Here is a 20,339-nt window from a genome sequence, read left to right as displayed (position 1 = left end):
GGATCATTTAAACAACAGCTTATCAGGAGGTGTGAAGTTACCGTCAATAACATACATAAACTGATATGCCTTCATGTCAAAATAAAAGCTCTATTAAACTTGTGACTTAAATATGTGAATATTTAAATGTACATTAAAATGTAATATACGCTAAAATGTATATTCACAATAATATTTATTGTAATGATAATGTTTAACCAATATCTCATAAGCAGGAGTGCTGTTGTACTGAATATACCTGTATATCAATGCTTCATCATTTTGAAAAAAAGTGCAAAACGCAAGATTTTGGGTTTCAAAGGGCCCTACTTAAAAATAATTTGAAGCAATGTTTACTTAATTGAAAAACACTTGAAGGAAACATCAAATTGTTTTAATGTATAATTGTCATTGATATCTAGCTTTTAAAAAGTAAAAAAAAAAAAAGTGTGCTCAACAGCATAATATCTCATATCAGAATTGCCATTGAGAGTTGTGAAATGTTACTGGTATTTGTTAACGAATAGGCTACTGAAATTTTTGTATCGTGACAACCGTAATTATGAGTATTCAAGATATATCACTTAACCCTGGATTGTGTATGTGTGTGCGTTTGTATGTGCCTGCGGAGTGGGTCTTCTCCCCCCTCGGAGGCTCCTGTGGCATTTTAATCAATTTGTAAGATTAAGAGTATCGCTGATGGACAAAAATGGCCACAATATGCTTCTTGTTTGTCAAAGTTGATTGCAGATTCCTCTGTGGATTAGTGCGAGTGTCAGTTCAGGTAGTGTACAATGAGGCTATTGGCACACCTTATTTTAAGACTGAACATTTTTATAATTTTTTTTATAAATTAATGATGGAGCATCATTTGTGTGAAAATAAATAATAATGGAAGGATGCAATGGTATAATTATAGTGATTTTGTGTTAATATAGAGACAATATGTAATCCCTCAGGTGTTTTAAACCCAAAAGGTGCAGACACTTTTTGTCTGCACCTTTTGCATACTGGATACCCGTCTTCCACAACTCCTGTGTCATTTTTTAAATAGCCAAAATGCTCCCAAATAGCTGATTTAATTTGCTTCTTTGGTGGATAAAACTCTGGGATGTTCCGCCATGTGTTCATTTTGAGAGTTTCACGTGCGCTGAAAGTTCACGTTCTGCACGCGGCCGTACCTAGACAATCACCTCGAGAACTCAGTTTCCATAGTAACAGCCTCACAGCCAGCCAGGCAGAGGGCAGGACAGACGCGTGGTGCAAGTAGTTAGACCCACACTCAAAGACTGATTATTAGTAAAAACAATTTAAATAGACAACATGGTTGTTTTTTCAAGTTATTAGCCTTAGCTTCCAGATTCTTACGGTTTAATAACCGTGACCATTTCAATCACGGTTAATTGTGAAATCGGGTAATCGCGACATCCCTATTACTGCCAGCCCTTTTCAATCAAATCAACCCCTAAATAGAGCTTTTTCAGCAGCATGAATTTGGCTAAAAGGTCTCACTAAAAGCACACTATGCCAAGGTTGAAAGAAATTCCAGAAATGAGTAAAAAGGTGATTGAAATACATCAGTCTGGGAAGGGTTACAAAGCTATTTCAAAGTGAGAGCCATTATCTCCAAATAGAGAAAACTTGGCACAGTAGTGAACCTTCCCAGAAGTGGCCGACCTTCCAAAATTCCTCTAAGAGCACAGCGACGACTCATCCAGGAAATCACAAATAAGCCACGGACAATATCCAAGGAACTGCAGGCCTCTCTTGCATAAATAAAGGCCACTGTTGGGGGGGGGGTCGCTGTCCTTTTCTGCATATCGCTGTGCCATTTTTGTTGTCCGTTATGCATAACACGGCCCATTCTGCACATTTCGCGGCCACTTTTTTAAAATTGATAGTGATGCTGTGGTAGGATTTTGTGTTTACTCAGGTTGCCTTTGTTTTATGTTATATCTCGTCTGAAGAACTAAAACAGTTTAGTATGAAAATTTTACAAAAATAGAAGAAATCAGGAAGGGGCAAATACTTTTTCACATCACTGTGCTGTGGTAGTTTTTGTTGCTATTTTACCTTTTACCCCGGGGGGCTTTTAGCCCCGTTGTACCCTACTATATTATTACTGAGCTGATTGCACACACTGCTTTACTGTAACAGAAACAATATGTAGCTTAGAAAATGATCATACAGCTACAAATGTGTTTGGCTTCTACATTATCATGACTTCTATTTATCTTCTTGCACAAAAAGTACACTTAAATTGAAAATGATGTCATTATTTACTGTTCCAAGCCTGTATGCAGTGATGTTTTTAGTTTTTGTGGAACACAAAAGGTGATTTTATTAGAATAATAAAATTTCTATAGTGACAACGTAATATAAAAAAAAAACTCCATAAAAGTTGTCAAATATTTTTGTGTGAGAAACCAGAATTAAAATCATTATTCACTAATAATCTTCCCATACTTAAATCTCCTTCACAATCATGTTCAAATAAAAAATAAAAAATGCTACCTCGTTACACCTGGTTTGATGTCATTGATGCCAAAACGCTGTTGGTTCTTGAGTGTCTCCTAAGAAAGCTGTGTTGCATTATTGGAAAGAGCTGCATGAAAATTTTTCATTTTGTGTTCCACGGAAAAACAATAACAGCATACGGATTTGGAATGAAATGAGTAAATAATGACATCACATTTTTGGGTGAACTATTCATTTAAGACCTCCTACTCACTGCCATACAGCAGTGGAATCTGTACACAGTGATAGGGATGGGACAATACATCAAACTACAAAATATCACACACTAAAATAAAGCACAAACCATATCGAGGCAAAACGAGATGCATGTTGAACTCTTAAAGAGACAGTACTATTTTAGTGCATGTTATGCAATTGTTTGATAGCTCAATGTAAATACTTGTAAATTGTACACATTTTATCAAACAGTGACAGCTCATATCATTATTACATATGCAAGTTCATGGCAAAATATTAATTTAGAATTGTCATTTTTAGGGTAAAAATGTAAAATGATAAACTTTTGAAAATGTATATTGTGTATTAGAGAACTTTATTCTGAAGAGAAATTATACATTTCTACTTTGTTACAATAAGTGTTGTTATATCGAATCGTGAACCACATATCTTACATTGAACCGAATCATGAGATAACCATATCATCCCACCCGTGCACAAGGATTTTAGTATATTCAATTGAATGAGTCACTTGAGTGACGGACGGGTCTCTTTCTCTCAGTCTATCCAGACTGCTCAGAGCTGAGGTGTGCTAACGGGGCATGCTATAACAGAAGCCAGCACTGTGACCGGGTGCTCAACTGCCGAGACGGATCAGACGAGGCCAACTGCAGTGAGTGTCTTTCCCTGGCAGCACACAAACAAAGCCTGTAGACAATGTGGTGGCCGGGACACTTTGTGCTAAATTTACCATTGCAAGACTTTGCAGCTAACATTTGCAATCCATTAATATTTAAAGTCAACATGATATATATATATATATATATATAATTATTTCATTGTGTTCAGCCCAGCGGTGCAGCAGTGGTCAGTTTCAGTGCAGTAACGGTGAGTGTGTCCCTCGCGGATACATCTGTGACCATGATGATGACTGCGGAGACCGAAGTGATGAACAGAACTGCAGTATGTATATTTCATTTGGCAGTATGTCTGACTAACACAGCTCATCCAATCAGAATTCAGACTGAGAACTATTTGTTTCATAATGGTAACTTTGAGGAGCTTTTTGTACATCTTACTGTGTGCAGCCTACCCCACCTGCAGAGGAACATACTTCACCTGTCCCAGCGGCCGCTGCATTCATCAGGTGTGGCTTTGCGATGGAGAGGACGACTGCGAGGACAATGCAGATGAGAAAGGCTGTGGTACATAATGCCCAAAATGGCACTGTTCATGCTATATTTGAACCATTAAATATGCTCTGAAATCTGATGTTTCTGTTGTGTGTAGATAATGTCCAACGTGAGTGTTATCCAGGGGAATGGCCGTGTCCTTCTTCAGGTGTTTGCATCCCTCTGGAGCACCTCTGTGATGGGACGTCACACTGTCCAGATGGAGAAGATGAAACCAACACCACTGCGGGGCGCAACTGCAGTCAGTTAACACTCACTTCAATAGAAATTCTGCTTTGGAAACAGAAAATTATGCCTGTTTTAGGACCTATAAGATGTTTTTGCAATATGAACTTATTTTTATGACAGTTACACACATTTAGCCTCCCAATTCTATATAGTGAAATGTGTCTTATTATTTTACTTTTGTGGTCTTTTGTATTTTACATTAGTCTCACTAAATTGTCATTACTGTATACTGTAATTTTGGAAACACTTTATAATATCTACATGGGATAATATTTATAGAGCATTCGTTTATAGTTAATTGATAATTCATAAATTATTGTTCCTACATTTTTAATACAATAATAGATACTGTACAAATAACATGTTATTCATTTCTGTTCACAGTAGCAAACAGTTTATTATTGTTTAATACGTTTATATATATAAGCAGTTTGATAATGGATTTCATCTTTAGTAAACAACTTATGAATTTGATAATGGAAGTGAATGGGGCCAATATTTGTAGTGTTTAAAGTGTGAAATGTGAAGCTTATAATTTTATAAAAGCACGTACATTAATTATTTTAAAACTTGTGTATTATTTGACCCATAAAGCTCCATAAAGTACGAAATTGCCCCATTCACGTTCATTAAGTGCCTCACTCTAACCCAGATTTTTAACTAAGCTTTCAAAAAATGTCCAATTCATTACAGATATACATGTATACATAATTTCTTTATTAATTACAGATTTAAACCGTTTTATTGTTCTCATAAAAAACAATTTACCTGCGGTTTGCATTAAATTAAATACATTAGTTTGCTATGATTGACAAGTTGTTTACTAAGGATAAATAAACATTATCGGACTGCTTATATATGAACGTAAATGGTAAATAATCTGCACTTATATAGCGCCTTTTAACCTTAACGGTATTCAAAGCGCTTTACACTGTGACACATTCACCCATTCACACACACATTCACAAACCAATGGTGGCAGAGCTGCCATGCAAGGCACTAGCCTGCCATTGGGAGCAACTTGGGGTTCAGTGTTTTGCCCAAGGACACTTCGGCATGTGGAGTCGTGTGGGCCAGGAATCGAACCACCAATCCACCAAACCACTAAAGATTAGTGGCCGACCCGCTCTACCAACTAAGCCACAGCCTCCCCTAACGTATTAAACAATAAATCGTATAACATACAATTTGCATGTGCACTATTAATGTATTAACAATGTAAGAACAATGATCTGTAAATAATTAATTAACTATAAACTAATGCTTTATAAATACTTTATACCATGTTGTTATTATTAAGTGATACCATAATTTTAACAATATTACAATTCTTTTTTTAAATGATTTAAATCACCATTAAGTTAAATGTAGTTTAACAAATACTACCATGATAAATGAATATCAATGCTTTACTTTTCCTCATATTACAGTAATGAGAATTTTTGGAAATGGTGTTTAATTGTATTAATGCAAAAACTCTTAATGGTCCATAAAGCCTTCATTTTCTTAATGCCAAATACTTTTGATTTTGAGGTGAAATATCGGCAGGATTTTTCTCTTATCTACACTGGAACAGCCTTTTCCTTCACAAAAATATTGTCTTTCAAAAATACTCTCGAGTGAATTGTAAAAAGGAGTTTTCACCCAAAAACTGTATAGTGTGCTTGGGTCTTTGAGTTATTGTTCTAAAGTGATGTATGGCTTTATGTGTCAGGTATCTGGCGCTGTGCTTCTCTGAGCTGTGAGCATCACTGCCACTCCTCTCCTGATGGAGGAACCTGTGCCTGTCCAACAGGATATTTGGTCAGCCGTAACGACAGCCGCTCCTGCATTGGTAAAACTTAATTTGTTGATATTAAAGGGTTGGTCACAGACAATGAAACAAACTGTCAACCATAAGATGTTTTAATGTACCAATTGCTGACTTGACATTTAACCAATTACCTCTGTTTTCTATGCATGTCTTCCTTCATGGTGCAGATTATGATGACTGTACGCTGTGGGGCATGTGTGACCAGCTGTGTGAAGATGGAATCGGAACTCATCGGTGCAGCTGTAAGGAGGGATATCTTCTGGAGCAGCACAGATACTGCAGAGCGAGTCCTTCCTGTGAGTTGTGCTTTATGTGGTTCCATTTCAGTTATGTCAAGGTAGCTTCCTATGTAGCAGTAGACAGCAAGGCAGATCACTAGGTTTTGGAACTGAACTAGTATGGCCAATGCTCATTATTATTATTAAATCAGAATAGCATATTATGTAGATTTCAAGGATATTCTGTGTCAGTGTAAATAACAAACACAACAGTTTAATAAAAGAATGTTTCATAAAGAGTTTCCTTATGTTTAAATGTGTTTTATTTAATCATCTATATAAAAAAAATTTTGCTTCTGTGTTTTGCTGCAATGTCTGAATTGCTATTTTATGCTTGCTTTCACTTAAAGGGATAGTTCATCCAAAAATGAAAATTCTCTCATCATTTACTCACCCTCATGCCATCCCAGATGTGTATGACTTTCTTTCTTCTGTTGAAAACAAAGATTAAAAAAAAAACATCTCAGCTCTGTAGGTCCATACAATGCAAGTCAACAGGGTCTAAAACGTTAAAGCTCAAAAAGCACATAAAGGCAGCATAAAAGTAATCCATATGACTCCAGTGGTTAAATCCATGTCTTCAGAAGTGAGATAATATGTGTGGGTGAGAAACAGATAAATAATTAAATCCCTTTTTTACTATAAATCTTCAATTTCAAACAGCCCTTCTGTCCTAAGAGTTCTTTTTCTTTTGTTTTATGGCGATTCACGTTCTTTATGCATATCGCCATTTACTGTGTAGGGAGGAGAATTTATCGTCAAAAAAGGACTTAAATATTTATGTTTCTCACCCACACGTATCATAACGCTTCTGAAGATATGTATTTGACCATTGGAGTCATATGGATTAATTTTAAGCATAGTTTAGACGTAACGCAGCTGTTTATTCGCAAGGGTTCACGCGCACAAAGTGAAGTCATCAGGCTATCGCCCAGACACGCGAGGCTCCGTTTCACGTGGACGTGCAAATGCCAGTTTTGTAACATGCGCAGTGCTTCAATCCCATTGGATGAATTCCAGGAAATGGGCAGGGCAGATGCGCCTGTGCTTTTGAGGAAGATTAAAAACTATAGCAAATAATGTCAAGTATTTCATTAATGTATATTTTATACTATGTTAACGTGTGTTTAAATGTAACTGTAGTTCATAAAAAAAAAATTACATATAGAACTACACAAGTATCTTAACTGTAAACAAATTAAAGTGCTTGAGTTAGCCACAGACAGTGTTAATAGCTTACTGTGGTTCTTAAGTTTCAGTGTAAATTACATTTGTTATTCTTTTTGTTTTGTTCACCTCTTCCATATGACCAGCAAACATGAACTATTCATTGTCATACCTGGCACTTCTTAGCTGCTGTTTCCTGCTGGATTAGCTGATATTTTCATACACATCTGGGATGGCATGAGGATGAGTAAATAATGAGCGAACTTTCATTTTTGGGTGAACTATGTCTGTAAAAGTATCACACCTTTAAGACTAATATTGCTGGGTTTATCATATCATTCAACGCAAACCTCAGTTTGAATGCAATTATGTTATTAAGCTCCTGAAATATCTGATTCCCAGCCATTGGTTTGGCATGCCCTGGAAAATAAAAACTGAGCCGTGGCACCACAGCCATTTCTAAACTCTATCATATTTATTATGTCTTATCAAAAGTACAAATGTACCATGCAAGTTTTCTGAATATTATAAAAATGTATCCATAACTATTAACTATAAAAAAAAACTTCTACCATGTTTATGCACTTCAATTGGCACTGGATATATTAGTAAAAAAGCACCATACAGTAATAGTTGACCGATTATGATGTATATTTGTCTGTTTGTGTTTAGCTGGAGTACCCTCTCTGATTTTCTCCAATGGAAGAGATTTGCTGATTTCTGATGTCCATGGACACAGCGCTCGAACCCTGGTTGAGTCCCAGAACAGAGGAGCTGCTGTTGGTGTTGACTTCCACTACCAGCTACAAAGGGTCTTTTGGACAGACACAATCCAAAATAAGGTCTAATGGACTTTAGACTATTAAAAATAATCCTTATTTGCATGCTTATGTCACTAACTAAACAATTATATCGCTTAACTGCTCCATTTAGGTGGTGGTAATCTTGGAAAAAAAAGGCCGCCATCTTGAAATTTCAAGTGGCTGTGGACGGTTTCTTGTCAAATGACACTTTGAGACAGCTCATGGCAATTTTCATGCTTGTATCACCAACTAAATGATTTCTTAAGCCTAATTGCTCCACTAAGGTGGTGGCCATCTTGAAAAATGGCCGCCATCTTGAAATTTCAAGTAGCTGTGGGTGGCTTATTGTCTAGTGACGATCAGAGACTGCTCATGCCAATTTTCATGCTTGTATCACCAAATAAACCACTATATCACTTAACTGCTCCACTAAGGTGTCGGCCATCTTGAAATTTCAAGTGGCTCGGACAATTTTCTTGTCAAGTGACCCATGGAGACTGCTCATGCCAATTTTCACGCTTGTATCATAAACTGAACGATTATATCACATAGCCGCTCCACTATTAGTTACACAATATGGCCAAAAGTAGATGAACACCTCAACACCACACCCATATGTGTTAAACATACTTGTTAATAGTGTAGGGGTAGAATAGTCATGGACTAGTCTCTATTCTACTACAATTGTTTCCACCATTCTGGGAAAACTTTCCAGTAGATTTGTCCCCATTCAGACACAGAAGCATCAGTGAGGTACTGATGTTGGGTGATGGGGCCTGGCTTGCAGTCGGCATTCCAGTTCATCTCAAAAGGTGTTTAGTGGAGTTCGGGTCTGGATCATTAGCAGGCTAGTCAAGCTTTTCAACACCAGACTCAGTAAACCATTTTACTAGTGGCATACTCTTACAGTGCCACACTGAAAGTGACTGAGCTCTTTTGAAGCGCTCCATTCTGTATTCTTGATTTTATGCACCTGTTAGCAATGGGTATATCTGAAATAGCCAAACTCATTTATTTGAGGATGTCCACATACTTGACCATATGGTGTATAATTATTAAAGAAATTCAGCTCATACAGCTCAGTTCACAATAATCTATAACAATGGTTCTCAACTAGTCTTTCTTTATGACCCAGATTTTGCATGTGACATCAAGTGTCATCGCCAAAACATCTGCCTAATTAGGCTATATTCTGAAGTGAGTTTGATGGGACACATTGCCTTTGAGATTTAGAAGGGTTGTCTCCTCCATTTTAAAAGTTGATAAGCCTCTTTGTTTTGCTATCGTATCCTGTGCACCGTTATATATTTAGTTGCATTTCAGGATTTGCTTTTAGCATAGCTTTCCCCTGCTGAACAGACTCACGACCCACCAACTCTGTGTGTGGTTTTGGTCTATCCCACTTGCATTCATTTAATGGTCTGGCACCTGCCACGGGTTCTCCGTTTTCCCGAATTTAATAAGTGGCATTTCACAGATTACTGGAGTTCTAACCTTGTCAGACCGAGTGATATCCCTGTTACAGTTTTTGTTGATAACAAAGCTCTGCTTTATTATTGCTCTTCCTCGTAAGACATGTTCTAACATCCTTGACCCTCGCGCACACACACACACACACACACACACACACACACACACACACACACACACACACACACACACACACACACACACACACACACACACACACACACACACACACACACACACACACACTCCTTGAACCAGTCTGACTACTTTCATCTCACCTCTTGCAGCAACAACTCCCAAACAAAGTCAGTATGTCTCAAATAGATTGTGCCAGTGTCTTTCAAGCCTCCACAAATTCTTCCTAAAGAAATTAGGACAAAGCAATATTATGTTAGTGGAACTAAACATAACTAATTATGTTTGTAATAATTTACTTACTCTCATGTTGTTCCAAACCCTGTATGACTTGGAACAGGAAAGTTTAGGCAGAATAATAGCCTCACTCGCAGTACACTTTCGTTGCATCATTTTTCCATACAATGAGATCGAATGGTGACTGAGGCTAACATTTTCACTTTTTATGTTCCACGGAAGAAAGTCTTAAGGTTTGGAATGGCACATGGGTGGGTAAATGAGGACAGAATTTTCTTATTATTTAATGGGTGAACTATTGTTCAAATTATGAAAGCGGGGAAATTTTTCAACATTAAAAACCCATTATTGCTTTAGTAAAAATTACACCAATTTTGATCATTTAAATCTTAAAGGGATAGTTCACCCAAAATGTATATTTTTTACTCACCCTCATGCCATTCCTGATGTGTATGACTTTCTTTCTTCTGCTAAACACAAATGAAGATTTTCAAGCTCTGTAAGTCCATACAATGCAACTGCCCCCCTCAAAAGTTTGTTGAGACTACAAAGGAAATTGGCTCCCCGTCGGCGGAAAGGGAATTCTTCGTCTGATGCCTATAGATACTGCTAATACACTAATAATGGCCAAGCAGTCTGGCTCCCGAAGGCCTGAAGTCATGGTAACTGGCTCGGATTGGTGATAGACTCCAAATTTTACTAATCTCGAAAAAGTGTCTGATATACAGGAAAAAGCTTGCATATTTCTATGCAATTTTATGCAACCTGAGAATATCTGGAGTGACCAGGCAGTACTTGTGTTCTCCATATTCAGTCCTTTTTTACGCATTCTTTGGCCAGCTCAGAGAGCTTTGTTTTCAAACTCTTGGCTACTCCGTGATTTGGAGATCAGCCATGAAGCAAAAAACTGAGAGGAGACGGGCTTCTGCGATTACTACCCCAATGTGACACAATGCCAGCAGGCTCTTCGTAGGGGGTCTACAAAGTGCCACACCACCAGACCACCTTTACATATTAAGTTTCTGTTCAACGGGTTATCTAAGAACCATACACTTTTCGACGTATGGCTCTGGTTTCCAAAGGGCAAAGCCTGCAAAGAGCATTGGTGCCTTAGCTTGTGCTATGATGCCAAGAGATCCAGCCTGAGAAACCAGTGCCATCTTTTAATCAATAGGGCAGTGGTTTCAGAGTACCACCTCTGGCACACCAGAGAAAGGCTACCTCTCAGATAAGATGATACAAACTGGACTACAATCTTATTACCTGTGATTATTTAAGAAAAAGAGGATATAATGTACGCTTGATGAAGTTTTGATCATTTTTTTGCAGGATTACTGTGCTCTGCTGAAAAGACCACTTTAGATCAGAAGGAATTTCCAGGCTGGTTTACATAGGGCTGAACAATTATTCATAAATAATATTGTATATTTTTACAATCTTATGATGAATTGAATTTTGACTTTGTAAGCATGTAATTCTGGTTCTGTTCACTTCATCTCCCTCCAAAAGTCTTATTTAATTCCGCTAGATGGTAGCAAGTACTAGATAAAATACCAATCTGAAATGTAGGTGGCATTCTAATGCATTTTAGCCCTCGTCCAAAGACATTCAGACCAATATTCAGTTCATGCACCATCCCCATTGTTTACTCATATATATTGGCCTCTGAGTGAACTAGAAACTCAATATCTCAGTTTGTGATTCTATTGTAAATCTTTCAAGCTGTGGTATTAGGGCAACAAAATCAACTGTACAGTTGCATTCCTGAGAATAAAAGCTTTCATTTGATATATAAATTGTCTGTTTATGTGCTATTTGATGGACTTTCATATTCATATTATTATTTATACCACATGACCTCTAGGTGGCGCTAATTTGCAAAGCAAATGTTTTCAGGCTTTATTTTGTTATTTTATGTAACATAAATGCAGAAGTGAGGTTATCTATGAAAATGTCAGATTCTAAGCTTTCAAACTATACCAAATATGCCTGACTTATGTATTCGGAGAGTTGAAAATTTTATGCATAAACATTTTTCGCAAAATAGTGTCCCCTTTTTTACCCGCAAGCGGGTCTGCATAGTTGAAGAGGTTAATGTGTGTTTTTGCAGTGGTTGAGCATTGTAACCAATCACAGACAATTCCGTGGCTTGCTTTTGTATATGATTTATCCAAATTTTAATAGCAGCTTTGTTTACATGTTCTACATGAAAAATATGGTTTTCATTTGATCCATCCAAAGTAAGAATTTGAATGGAAATGGACTAAATCGAAATTATTCGTGAATACAATATCAAGTGAAATAAATCGACAATTATGTTAAAATATTGTTTTAATCGTGCTGTAAGCACCCAAAATGCAACCTCCGCTTAGACAGATTACATTTGCAGACAAATACCTAAATGAAAACATCCCTAACTACAACTTATTCTTTGCAAACAGGTGTTTTCTGTCAATATGGATGGATCGCATTTGCAGGTGGTCCTGAACATATCTGTCGACTACCCTGAAAACCTTGCCATCGACTGGGTCAATAATAAACTGTACGTGGTGGAGGCTAGCGTTAACCGAATCGATATGGTGGACTTAGATGGGAGCAATCGGGTCACGTTGATCGCTGAGCACCTGGGCAACCCAAGAGGCCTTGCTCTTGACCCAACTGTGGGGTGAGTTCCTGAGGGATACACCTCATCCTTCATCTCTTCGGTTAGACATTTCCCATTGACTTTAATCTTATCCCAGCTTCCTCTTCCTAATCCTCTCTTATTGTAAGAGAAATTATAAAAGTGATCTCAGATCGGTAGTTTCAGATGCTTAGCGAGCTAATGAGAATGTGAATTTGTACACTGTCTGTAAGGATTAGGGAGAAGTAATTAAGCAAGGATGAGTCTCATGGAAACCTAATAGGACCTGGGGCCAGGTGGCCCCCTGCTAAATTGAGAAGTGACAATTAATGCATACAGTTGCATTTCTTTGGATAGTGTTTGAAAACTATTCATTTCAAAATCTCATTCTTATCCCCAAGGGTTTTATCTGTAACCTGATGCTCTTCCAAACCAAAAGCTAACAATATGTTTGAGTAAATACCATTGGTTCAAGTTGCACTTTCATCATTATAATGGGATAAATAAATGTAGGATTAGTTACTCTTTTTTATTTTAGACGTTAAATGCGATTATAAAAGAATGTCTCGTATCACAATGCGATTATTGTGTTTGAGTTCAGGTACCTGTTCTTCTCTGACTGGGACACTCTGAATGGAGAACCTGGTCTAGAGAGGGCCTACATGGATGGCACCAATCGCTATGGGATCATCAGATCCAAACTTGGCTGGCCTGCTGGGATTACTGTGGACCTGGAGGCCAAGAGAGTGTATTGGGTGGACAGCCGTTACGATTACATTGAAACAACGACTTACGATGGTCTGCACAGGTATCTACTAGAGGTTGCAAGCCGATTAATTAGCCACCACTTGGTGGAAATTCTCATTGTCAAAACCTAGTGAGATGCATTGCTGTTTATTGCATACACTGAAAGAAAATTCCTAGTAAGATTTCCTTCATTTTAATTTCGCAAGTTTATGGATACAGTAAATTTTAATGGTATAAAATTAAGTAAAATCTACTTAACTTGATGAACTAAAAATTTCTGTTAATAATATAACTTTTACTCACAAATTTAATGTGCATGGTACTTATATAAGCTTAATTAAATGAGCAATTTATAAGAACATTTCACATTTTGAACTTTCCCTATATATATATATATATATATATATATATATATATATATATATATATATATATATAATAGACTACATGATTAAACATATATATATATATATATATATATATATATATATATAAATATGTTTAATCATGTAGTCTATTAGACAATATCACCTTGTATTACCGACAATAGAAGCAAGGTACAGAGCTATGCACGTAAATCTCAACACTTGGTGCACAAAATACGATGACAGTAAAAATCAACTGATATTTTTTTTATCATGAATGGTTAAGAAGTTACAAAACATAACAAAATAAACAATAAAAATGGTGTAAATAAACTTGCTCATCAATATTCAAGCATGTTAGGAACACCAGATCCAAAAAGTTACCAAAAATTTACTTTTATTTACCAGTGAAATTTACTCAAATTGAGGTTTCCATTGAATTATATGATAAACAAGGTTTTTTACTTTAGTATATATACATGATGCATTGTAAAGGTAACAATCATAAATAATATTTACTCATAAGCAAAAGCATGAATTTTTACATATGTGTAGAGTTTGCTTAATATTTTCAAGTTCACACTTTAACTTGTTCAGTTTAGAAAGTACTGGTGTGGCCACCAGCTGTATTAAGTACTGCAGAGCATCTCCTCCTCATGGACTGCACCAGATTTGCCAGTTCTTGCTGTGAGATGTTACCCCACTCTTCCACCAAGCCACTTGCAAGTTCCCGAACATTTCTGGGGGGAATGGCCCTCACCCTCCGATCCAACTGGTCCTAGACGTGCTCAATGGGATTGAGATCCGGGCTATTCGCTGGCCATGGCAGAACACTGACATTCCGGTCTTGCAGGAAGTCACACACAGAACGAGCAGTATGGCTGGTTGCATTATCATAATGGAGGGTCATATCAGGATGAGTCTGGTACCATATGAGGGTACCAGAGGAAGGGTACGACATGAGGGAGGAGGATGTCTTCCCTGTAACGCACAGCGTTGATATTGCCTGCAATGACAACAAGCTCAGTCCGATGATGCTGTGACACACCGCCCCAGACCATAAAGGTCCCTCCACCTCCAAATCGATCCCACTCTCTCAGCCTATTGCAGACAGTCTGAGCACTGATGGATGGATTGTGCATTCCTGGTGTAACTCAGGTAGTTACTGTTGCCATCCTGTACCTGTTCCACAGGTGTGATATTCGGATGTAGCGATCCTGTGCAGGTATTGTTACACGTGGTCTGCCACTGCAAGGACGATCAGCTGTCCTTCCTGTCTCCCCGTAGCATTGTCTTAAGCATCTCACAGTATGGACATTGCAATTTATTGCCCTGGCCACATCTGCAGTCCTCATGCCTCCATGCAGCATGCCTAAGGCACGTTCACGCAGATGAGCAGTGACCCTGGGCATTTACTATTGGTGTTTTTCAGAGTCAGTAGAAAGGTCTCTTTAGTGTCCTAAGTTTTAATAACTGTGACTTTAATTCCCTACTGTCTGTAAGCTGTTAGTGTCTTAATGACCGTTCCACAGGTGCATGTTCATTAATTGTTTATTGTTCATTGAAAAGCAAATAAACAAAGCTTGGAAAACTTTGTTTAAACCCTTTACAATAAAGATCTATAAAGTTATTTGGATTTTTACAAAATTATCTTTAAAATACAGTTTCTTTTTTTGCTGAGTTTATTATATATATATATATATATATATATATATATATATATATATATATATATATATATATATATATATATATATTATTATTATAAAAGCCACCATTTTTATTAGTGTACATAGGAAGCTACCTTTTAAGGTCGCATCCTTACTGAAATGAGCCACATTCAAATGCAGATTTCTACAGTTAAAATGTTGCAAAGCTAGCATTAAAGTACATTGCGTATACAAATATTGGGTAAAGATTGAGCTTTGATGGCTAATATTTGGTACTTAAAAGTTATAACTGATCAACATAAAAAAAATCTAATGTAACTTCGTCTATAATCTTGGATGACTTGTTCCACTGGAGCTTGTTCAGAAACTCCAGAATGCTGTTTGAGAATTTGGCCAATTTTGACCTGTCTTAGGTGGCTCTTCAGACCGAACATATTCTTGCATTAAAAAAGCAAGACTTAATGCAACAAACAGAATAGAATGGAAGTGTCATTTTAAAAGTTTGATTTTGGAACTTGACACGCTATCAAAACAACGCTGAGGAAACAGCGAAATGCAGCACGACAGTCGAAGATGTCTGTCTAGTGCATATTTACATAGAAAAGCAGCACAAATGGACACATTTGGTGTGACTGACCCCTTAGAAGACATATGATGTAAAATGCTTTCTAGTTAGGCAGCTCTCTAGGTTTTGGAACAGAGCCAGGCTGACTTTTGTAAGTTGTTTTTAATTTGACATCAACTATTATCCTAACTATTATTTATTCTCTAATAGGAGAACGGTGGTCCATGGAGGTTCTGTGATTCCTCATCCTTTTGGCATTACTCTGTTTGAGCATTCAGTCTACTACACTGACTGGACTAAGATGGCTGTTATGAAGGCCAATAAATACAGTGACAACAACCCACAAGTGCTCTACCGAACCTCTCAGAGGCCACATGGTCTGACTGTGGTCCATGCATACAGACAGCCCTTTGGTAAGCAACTAAGGGAGTGCATTTGCCACTCAGTACGACACATCCAACTTTTGTTTTCTGAAACAGACTGACGCACAAATATGAACAATTTAAGAGATGAATGAATGATTGTTATGCTCGGTTTTGGTGATTTAGTTTGTGATGGGTGTGTTTCTGTGACCTGACAGTAAGTAACCCCTGTGGCATTGACAGAGGAGGCTGTGAGCAGATCTGTGTTCTAAGTCACAGGACAGATAATGGTGGTCTGGGATATCGCTGCCGCTGTCGAATGGGCTATGATCTGCATGCTGACGGCAAGAGATGTGTTGGTAAGACAACTATCTATCTGTCTGTCTATCTGCTAAGGCCTGTATAACATTCAAACTTGTTTTGTAATTGTCACGATGAACTCTCCTTGCCGGAGTACACCTCATGCTGTTTAAACGCTCATAAAGACGGCATAAGGCACTGTTACGATTCATCCCAGTCTAGGTTGGGAAAACCATAACAAGAAGGTAGGAGCTCCCTCTTCCGTCCCAGCACTCAAAAATTGTCACATTTTTGAACATGCAAAATAAGGCAATTATTTTATTCAAAAGGCTTCAGGAGAGGGCAAAGGCCAAAATAACTAAGAAAAAAAAGTTAACAAATTCCTAAAGGGGAGTCAACTAACTTTCCTAGAATAACCCAAAAACAAGAGAAAACAGATATTGAAACAAAATGACACACACCACCCTACAGTCCAAGGCACATGCTTAAGCACAAGCACTCAATAAGCACAAATGCAATCTCACGCAATATACAACAAATTTACAAGAGAGTATAACAACACATCTGAGCCAGGAGAGGGGAGACTTTCCAGCAGCTTGTATCCTCCGTCAGCTCACAGACAGGCCATTCAGGAGAACTCCTCATTAGTGCTCTTACCTGGTAATGATTAGAGTGAGAGAGAGAACAAGAGAGAGGAGAAAAGCCACGGGAATAACAGACATGCAAAACTAAACACTCCCACCCCAAAATACACAACCAAAACAGATACAATGTTACACCACATTGAATACATCTTACGACGTAACACCTCCCCAATGAAAAGGTACAAAAAATGATCAAAAATACACTTAAAATACATCCAGGGACGTAACAGGCACCATCACAGTCTTGACACCCCTGTGGATATTATCCAATATGTGTTGTGTTGCAGCTGTGAGGCAGTTCCTGCTGTTCTCCAGTCAGTTGGCAGTGAGAGGAATCCCATTCAACCTGTCCACGCAGGAGGACATCATTTTACCTGTTACAGGGTCTCCATCTTATTTTGTTGGAGTGGACTTCAGTGCTGCAGACAATTCTATCTTCTTCTCTGATACAGTGAAGGACATCATCTACAAACAGAAAGTTGACGGAACTGGTGAGTCACATATTTGTTATTTTTTTTGAAAGCATAACAGTTCACATTTCCAAAGTAACAGGAATAGTTTACTTAAAAATGAAAATTATTTCATTATTTACTCACCACCATGTCATTCCAAACCCATATGTTGATATATTTTTCTATGTAGTACAAAAGGAGAAATTTTGAAGAATTTTCAAACTGCTCTTTTCCATACAGAAATTCACAGACCTTCCATATGACTCATGTGCTATGGTCCAAGTCTACTTAAGCCACACAATAGCTTTGTTTGAGAAACAGTTCAAAATAAATACAAAAAAATGACAATTTCAAAAAAGTCTTTATATCTACCTCTCCATTCTGTTCCAAGAGGGTAAGTAATGACAGAATTGTAATTTATGGTGAACTATTCCTTTTCCACAACCATTCCCTATTTCTATTTGATTGAATCAGTTGAGGGCATTTCATCATTACTGTGTATTAAGACAGATGTTCTCTACTATTCGCTGACATGAAATGTCCTTGACTGGCAGGCAGATAAAGTGTGAAACAGATACTCACTGAACACTCCATTCAGTTCTTAGGACATTTATTGTGCCAACGAGACATTTTACTGCATGTGATCTCCCCTATCAGCAACCTTCAAAGGCCAGTAACACAAGATAATGTGTTCGCTGGTGTTTTTCTGAAATACACCCACAACACAAAGAACATATAACCCTAACCTGTTTTTATTTGTTATTTCTTTATTTGATTTTGTAAAAGGAAAACATTTGTTTTCAAGTTCTGTAAAGTTACGTATAGTCACATGGTATGACATTTACCTATTCAGTCCAATAAGCAGCCTTCAAATTTGTAAACAAACTTACAAATGAATCTAGGGCCATGTATAACTACTAATGCAACAGACTGATCTCACATTGAAATTGGAAACAGTAGGTAGACATTTCTTTAACTAAAATCAGTCTGTTTTTACTGAAATGTGAAACAATGCCCCCAGTGGCCAGAGTGGTAACTGTTGTTAGATGAATAGGCATGTGTGAACTAAATTTTCCAAATGAAATGTCCACAGAGTAGCGCCAAAGCTGAGTTGTAAAGAGAATTGTTTTCAGCTGTACAGGCTGTAATACAGTGATGAGGAAAGCATATTTTATAAACCGTACCCCCCAACCCAAACCCTAAATTTAAACATCAGTGGAGTAAAAATGCAATGCTAGAGAGAAAAATGCAACCTCTGAATCACACTTATTATGATTCTGCATAATCACTGATTATGCAAACATGATTATTATGCAACACGCTTACGGTCACACCACAGGGGTACGTACACATGCTGAAGTTGATACAAAAAAGTCTTCTAGGAGATGGTGATTGTTGGTGACTCAGCATAATGTGACTGATCCTAGGGAAGTATTGGAAACAACATGCTGACTTCCCTTGTGAGCATGTTGAATGCAACCATCTAGAGAAATGTATTATACATTTATTTATTTAGATTTTTATTTGAAACCTGGCAAGTAGTGACACAGGGCCAGTGAAACATCTCACACTGCTGTACATCAAGTTGATTAGTGAATTTCTATACTGGAACCAGCCAATGGCAGAAAGGTTCCTCAAAATTCACACTATCTGAAAACAGTCAATTAAAACATTATTTCTTTTACTTTTGTGACTTAAATGGCACATACATCACACACTTCACCTTTAAGTTCATATCAAAGATTTTGCTTTGATCTGTGCAGACAGGGAGATATTAGCAGCCAATCGGGTGGATGGTGTGGAAGACCTCGCTTATGACTGGATATCAAAGAACTTGTACTGGACAGATCCGCGCTACAGGAGTATATCTGTCATGAAGATAGCGGATAAGTCCAGACGAGCCATCGTACGCAACCTGAACAACCCCAGATCTATAGTGGTCCATCCAGTGGCTGGGTGAGTGTACACTTAATTTATTAGCTGAACACTTAGAACCAAGGCATAGTTTTGTTGTGGTTATTGCTTTTTTAATATACATACAGTAGTAAAATAAAATAATATTTCTCTTTGATTACAGATACTTAAGCTGTGTCCCAAATGACGCACTATACTCTATGCACTTACAATAAACTTTATGCACTCAGCCAGGCATTGTATGAATTTTAAGTGTAGTTTTAAATGGTAAATGGTAAATGGTCTGCACTTATATAGCGCTTTTTTTAACCTTAAAGGTTACCAAAGCGCTTTACACTGTTTCCCAATCACCCATTCACACACACATTCATACACCAATGGTGGCAGAGCTGCCATGCAAGGCGCTAGCCTGCCATTGGGAGCAAATTGGGGTTCAGTGTCTTGCCCAAGGACACTTCGGCATGTGGAGTTTTGTGGGCTGGGAATCGAACCACCAACCCTGCGATTGGCAGCTGACCCGCTCTACCAACTGAGCCACAGCCACCCCCAAATTTGTCCATTTTTATCTCAAATGGAACACTTAATATTTTTGTACTACACAGAAGCATTCACCTTTTAACAGCTGACAGTCTAACTTGTGTTAGCCAACATCGGTTCAACACTTGTATCTCAAACAACGTACATATTCACTCAGTGTGGG

At 37.6% G+C, this 20,339-nt stretch overlaps 1 protein-coding gene across 1 annotated transcript in view; it reads left to right on the top strand.

The window, feature by feature from the left end:
* Positions 1–20,339, top strand: part of lrp2a (low density lipoprotein receptor-related protein 2a) — a 125,682-nt gene that overhangs the window by 17,346 nt on the left and 87,997 nt on the right. The window contains exons 5-17 of the mRNA XM_052142456.1: positions 3,236–3,346; positions 3,523–3,636; positions 3,762–3,878; positions 3,964–4,107; positions 5,809–5,928; positions 6,075–6,203; positions 8,025–8,194; positions 12,439–12,662; positions 13,222–13,428; positions 16,178–16,380; positions 16,548–16,688; positions 17,561–17,764; positions 19,489–19,681. Coding sequence (XP_051998416.1) covers positions 3,236–3,346; positions 3,523–3,636; positions 3,762–3,878; positions 3,964–4,107; positions 5,809–5,928; positions 6,075–6,203; positions 8,025–8,194; positions 12,439–12,662; positions 13,222–13,428; positions 16,178–16,380; positions 16,548–16,688; positions 17,561–17,764; positions 19,489–19,681 — 2,077 coding nt within the window. The remainder of the gene's footprint in view (positions 1–3,235; positions 3,347–3,522; positions 3,637–3,761; positions 3,879–3,963; positions 4,108–5,808; positions 5,929–6,074; positions 6,204–8,024; positions 8,195–12,438; positions 12,663–13,221; positions 13,429–16,177; positions 16,381–16,547; positions 16,689–17,560; positions 17,765–19,488; positions 19,682–20,339) is intronic.

Source organism: Xyrauchen texanus, chromosome 14 (assembly GCF_025860055.1).
Source record: "Xyrauchen texanus isolate HMW12.3.18 chromosome 14, RBS_HiC_50CHRs, whole genome shotgun sequence".
Classification (NCBI taxonomy): Eukaryota; Metazoa; Chordata; class Actinopteri; order Cypriniformes; family Catostomidae; genus Xyrauchen; species Xyrauchen texanus.
The sequence above is the reverse complement of the archived record's forward strand: the minus strand, read 5'-3'. Positions and strand labels throughout refer to the sequence as shown.